The sequence below is a fragment of the Ictalurus punctatus genome, chromosome 5, assembly GCF_001660625.3.
Source record: "Ictalurus punctatus breed USDA103 chromosome 5, Coco_2.0, whole genome shotgun sequence".
NCBI classification, from domain to species: domain Eukaryota; kingdom Metazoa; phylum Chordata; class Actinopteri; order Siluriformes; family Ictaluridae; genus Ictalurus; species Ictalurus punctatus.
The window spans coordinates 22,695,015-22,701,124 of NC_030420.2; the positions used below are offsets into that span (position 1 = coordinate 22,695,015).

Sequence of the window (6,110 nt, forward strand, 5' to 3'; positions counted from 1 at the left end):
CATGGTTCCCTCAGTGAACTGTAGCTCTCCAGTGCCGGCAGCACTCATGCAGCCCCAGACCATGACACTCCCACCACCATGCTTGACTGCAGGGAAGACACACTTGTCTTTGTACTCGTCACCTGGTTGCCACCACACACGCTTGACACCATCTGAACCAAATAAGTTTATCTTGGTCTCATCAGACCACAGGACATGGTTCCAGTAATCCATGTCCGTAGTCTGCTTGTCTTCAGCAAACTGTTTGTGGGCTTTCTTGTGCATCATCTTTAGAAGAGGCTTCCTTCTGGGACGACAGCCATGCAGACCAATCTAATGCAGTGTGCGGCGTATGGTCTGAGCACTGACAGGCTGACCTCCCACCTCTTCAAACTCTGCAGCAATGCTGGCAGCACTCATACGTCTATTTCTCAAAGACAACCTCTGGATATGACGCTGAGTATGTGCACTCAACTTCTTTGGTCGAACATGGCGAGGCCTGTTCTGAGTGGAACCTGTCCTGTTAAACCGCTGTATGGTCTTAGCCACTGTGCTGCAGCTCAGTGTCAGGGTCTTGGCAATCTTCTTATAGCCTAGGCCGTCTTTATGTAGGGCAACAATTCTTTTTTTCAGATCCTCAGAGAGTTCTTTGCCATGAGGTGCCATGTTGAACTTCCAGTGACCAGTATGAGGGAGTGTGAGAGCGATGACACCAAATTTAACACACCTGCTCCCCATTCACACCTGAGACCTTGTAACACTAACAAGTCACATGACACCGGGGAGGGGAAATGGCTAATTGGGCCCAGTTTGGACATTTTCACTTAGGGGTGTACTCACTTTTGTTGCCAGCGGTTTAGACATTAATGGCTGTGTGTTGAGTTATTTTGAGGGGACAGCAAATTTACATTGTTATACAAGCTGTACACTCACTACTTTACATTGTAAGAAAGTGTCATTTCTTCAGTGTTGTCACATGAAAAGATATTAATCAAATATTTACAAAAATGTGAGGGGTGTACTCACTTTTGTGAGATACTGTACATGTATGCCGTGCATTGACGATACATATGCCTACTGACTTGAATCTACTTTGTTCATCTGCCTTTTAGCCCCATTCCTCGGCCCTTTTATCATCTAGTTCTAGCAACTAGGTACGCTTTTATAGTTATAAATTTACAGACTCTAGCCAGTTTATTGCTATGCACAATGTCAAATACCTCATGAAAGGTTAGAGGACACATATATGTGGAATAAGATATGCTATCACCTTAATGATATACCTCCAAGGTGGACCAACAGCTACTGTAGCGGTGTCTAATAAAGGTCTAATGAAGGGGGCTAATAAATACACACAGTGTTGCTGTGTCTGATACACTGATGCTATATTATTAGCAGGAAAGATGACACTTACTAGTTTGGTAAGATATTTAGTAAAATAGTTGGAAAATCTCTGACTAGGTTTTATTATCCATCTATGTAGATATTTATGAGTCAACAATTATTATTACATACATTATGTAATTTCTGGCATCTGTTATATGAAAATCGTGAATTACACACAGCCAACACACATTACTGTGAAAAAGTATTTAGTACCTGAATCTGTTGATCACTGGAAAGAGACAGCAGTGTAACCTGAGTAAGACTCAAGACCAAGATCATAAAATCAGCTGATAGAAATATAAATACAGTTATATTTTGAGCTTGAATACTGTACAGTTTTAATTTAACACAGTTTTGTTGTTGTTGTTGTTGTTGTTGTTGGAATCATTGTTTGTAATATATTTTTTTGCCAATAAGTCTAGATTTGAATGTACATCTACACTCACATGTCACTTTATAAGGAATACCTGTACACCTGCTCATTTATGCAGTTATCCAATCAGCCAATTATGTGGCATCAGCACAATGCATAAAATCATGCAGATACAGGTCAAGAGCTTCAGGTAATGTTCACATCAAACATCAGAATGGAGAGGGGAAAAAACGTGATCTCTGCGACTTTAACTATAGCATGGTTTTTGGTACTAGATGGGCTGGTTTGAGTATTTCAGAAACTGCTGATTTCCTGGGATTTCTACACACAACAGTCTCTAGAGTTTACACAGGATGGTGTGAAGCAGGCTGAAAACACCTTGTTGATAAGAAAGAATAGGAAGGATATAGTCAACTCAAATAATCACTCTTTACAACTGTGGTGAGCAGAAAAGCATCTCAGAACACACAACACATCAAACCTTAAGGTGGACGAGCTACAACAGCCAAAGACCACATCAGGTTCTACTCCTGATGCACAGACTCACCCAAACTGGACAGGTGAAGACTGGAATAACACCAGGTGATTTTTTCCCCCTAATCTTCAGCTGTCCAGTTTGGTTGAGTCTGTGCCCATGATGGCTTCAGATTCCTGTTCTTGGCTGACAGAAGTGGAACCTGATGTGATCTTCTGCTGTTGTAGTCTATACACCTCAAGGTTTGGTGTTTGGTGAATGCTGAGATGCTTTTCTGCTCACAACGTTTGTAAAGATTGATTATATTAGTTTCTATATACTTCCTGGCAGCTCAAACCAATCTGGCCATTTTCCTCTGACATCTCTTATCAACAATGTGTTTCCACCCACAGAACTGTCACTCAATCAGTGTTTTATGCTTTTCGCACCATTCTTTGTAAACTCCAGAGACTGTTGTGTATGAAAATCTCAAGAGATCAGTGGTTTCTGAAATACTCAAACCAGCCCATCTGGTACCAACAGCCATGCCACGATCAAAGTCATAGAGGTCACACTTTTTCTTCATTCTGATGGTTGATGTGAACATTACCTGAAGCCCTTGACCTGTATCTGCATGATTTCATGCATTGTGCTGCTGCCCCATGATTGGCTGATTGATATCTGCATGAATGTGCAGGTGTACAGTACATGTGTTCCTAAACTGGATGGCGAGTGTATGCTTCATGCATTTTCATTGTATAGGTGAAGAGTAACTGGCTGGGCCCCAATTACATAAAAGAAGGCCAGGAAAGTAACGACATCCGCCGAACGAACGTTCCCGACATTCGTGTGGCGTACCGATTTGAGACGCTGTGCGAAGAGCTCAATCTGATCACACAAGCTGTGAGGAGCGAGGAACTAGAGACCATCGAGGAGGAGGCTCCATGCATGAGCACACTGCACAGTGCACAGTAGGGACAGGGCACGGTAGCCCTGAGTAGAGAGTCTGAATGGGGCTGTTTGAGGAGACTGGTAGTCCATCACATCTGAGGTGATGCTTAAGAGTGTTAAACTGATGTAAAACATACTACATCAACACACACAAAAAAAAGAAAAGTGAAAATTTAAACTTGTGCATGCCCTTTTGAATGTAAACTAGATTACTGAACCTGTCTTCAGTACTGCCTGCAGAAACATCATTCCTGAAAGTTATGCACCTCACACCGTCAACAGCCAGTAGCTTGCACCAATGGTCACAGCTCCCATCAGATATTACCCAAAAAATATGCCATGGCCCCAGCAAGCATGACAAACCAATGCGCTGCTATGTGTTGGTGTACTTTTGTGGTGTTGTTGTTGTTATTGTTCAAGGCCTTATTTATAGCATTATCAAAAACTGGCCTGGAATTTCCTGTGACACCTGACTGGGCTTCATTAGATCATGGGCATCAAACATGGTGTATTAGGGATACTTTTAATGGAAAATCAATGCCATGAACAATGGTTATGTGTCAGAGCTGCTATTCTACACAGTATCTGATCTTTTTTTTTTTTGTCAGTTATATTGATCATGTTGACTTGTACCTGGTACCTATGTTATTTACTGTTTTATTAGTGCATTTACCCATTGGAACAATATTTTCTTTTATACATGTGTGTACTTGAAAAATTGTACTAAATTATTTATTGCAACTGAAAAAAAAGAAGTAAACTTTATTTTCCTCTTCTGTGTTCTTCATATAATAATTAATCAAGAGCATTTCGGATCTTCCATTATTCAGTAGTTCTTAAAGTAATTTAAAGCATAAAAGCATACATTACCTCTAATAATAAATATCTTACTATTTATTTTACACAAGGAAACTTGAACACTTCAAAACCATATGTTTTTCTTTCTGTTCAAGTTTCTAAAAAACAAAACAAAACAGGATTCAGAATTCACACTTGATTTATGTAGGTATGTTTGTAATAAAGTGCTTCCAAAATCTTTTTGGAGAAGCTGAATAATCACAAAACAAACTCATTAACCAGGTGTTCAGATATTAATTATTATGCAACTCTCAAATGAATTTAAATGAAAATATATATATATTTATTAAAAGATCATCTGACAAAACCAAGGTCTACACTTTTATCTTGCAAAATTAATAATAACATTAAAAGCTCTTTCAGCTGGTTGACCATGGTCTCAATTTCCATTACCTTGCACAACAAATTCTTCTTCATGCCTCAAAACAGCAATAATACTGTGTACACAAACTATCATACAGAAATTCACAAAAAAAAAATACTCTGCTCTCATGGATATCAAACAATTGCAAACAAAACACAGGCTTATCAAAAAATATATATATTTGTTAAATATAGGTGTGCAACAATTATTGGCACCGTTTAATCAATACTTTGTGCTACCTCCTTTTGCCAAGATAACAGCTCTGAGTCTTCTCCTATAATGACTGATGAGGTTGGAGAATACATGGCAAGGGATCTGAGACCATTCCTCCAAGCAACTAACTTCTGCAATTCTCCAGCTGTGATCCTTGGAGATGTTTTGGGCCACTCGAACCATCCTCTTCACAGTGCATTGAGACAATATAGACACACGTCCAATTCCAGGTCGAACTTCTAAATTATTGCCCTGATGGTGGAAATGGGCATTTTCAATGCTTTTGCTATTTTTTATAGCCACTTTCCATTTTGTGAAGCTCAAAAACCTTTTGCATAACAGTTATATTCCTTGGTCATAACCAGTGTTATGAATGACTAAGGCTGCATCCTACGCGAGTCAAAAATTCCCATAATGCAACGGGAATGGTGCAGACGAGCTCAGAAAAACAAATCGTGGAAGACAGCACGTCTGCTCTTTTTAAGTATTAAACCTTGGCTAAACAAGACTTGTTTAACAATACCTGAATAAACTGTTAACTTGTTGAAGGTTTAAACAAGAAAACAGTTGTCACAGCATTTGAAACCTTTTTTGTGCTTTCCATCATGCCTTAGCTGGCCAAGCTAACGGCAACGAATTTACCTCAGCCTGTTAACACTGCCCACTTTACATTACTAATTCAGTCAACTTTCCTGATACACATTTTGATTTAATCTGTGATGTTGCTTTAATCTGGTGGTCCCTTTAAGATTTTTGGGTTTATGATGATGTTGAATGTCACATGACAATGCCAACATGGCAGATGTAGCATGTCCGGGATTGTAGTCATAATACACATACTGATTAGTACGTACTGTTTCAACGGCTGTGCAGTACATATTGCATCGAATTCAGTACAATATGTACTGTCACTGAATGCGATTTTAAACACAGCCTTAGTGAATTTAGCCTATGTGTTACCTCATATTTATACCCCTGGGATACAGGAAGTCATGGTTGAACAATTTCCTGTTCCTAGACACCCAGATGTACTAAAAAAAATTTTTAACATATCAATGGGAATATACTTCAAATATTTTTTTCTCATATGAATTGAGGTGCCAATAATTGTTGCACACTTACATTTAACAAAGATATTTTTTGATAAACCTGTGTTTTGTTCGCAATTGCTTGATATTCATGAGAGCAGAGTATTTTGACCATTTCTTTTTAACAAAAGATCAAAAGTTTAAACAACAAAGACAATTTTGGACAATTTTTCACAGCCTTCTTTGCTCATATTTACCAAGGGTGCCAATATTAGTGGAGGGCACCGTATCCATGTCAAACACTCAGTACACTACAGATGCCCTTAAGTCATCCTCAGAAGTTGGTGCTTAAGAGTTTGGAGGTCATTAGGACCAATATGTTACCTTCAAGTACTGTTGGAAATAGCTTGGTTACATGATGTATTGGTTAGCACACTGGACTCGGTGATCCAAATCTTGGTGCAAAGTCTTTGTTCAAGGTTCTGTACTATAGCAGGCAAGCTG

The 6,110-nt window shown here is 39.1% G+C and overlaps 1 protein-coding gene across 2 annotated transcripts in view; it reads left to right on the plus strand.

Annotated features, from left to right (window-relative positions):
* The window catches only part of ampd2b (adenosine monophosphate deaminase 2b), a 28,087-nt gene extending 23,127 nt beyond the window's left edge, over window positions 1-4,960 (plus strand). For both annotated transcript variants that reach the window (XM_017468391.3, XM_017468392.3), the window contains exon 18: window positions 2,955-4,960. In XM_017468391.3, coding sequence (XP_017323880.1) covers window positions 2,955-3,167 — 213 coding nt within the window. In that variant the 3' untranslated portion in view covers window positions 3,168-4,960. The remainder of the gene's footprint in view (window positions 1-2,954) is intronic.
* Window positions 4,961-6,110: the final 1,150 nt, after the last annotated feature.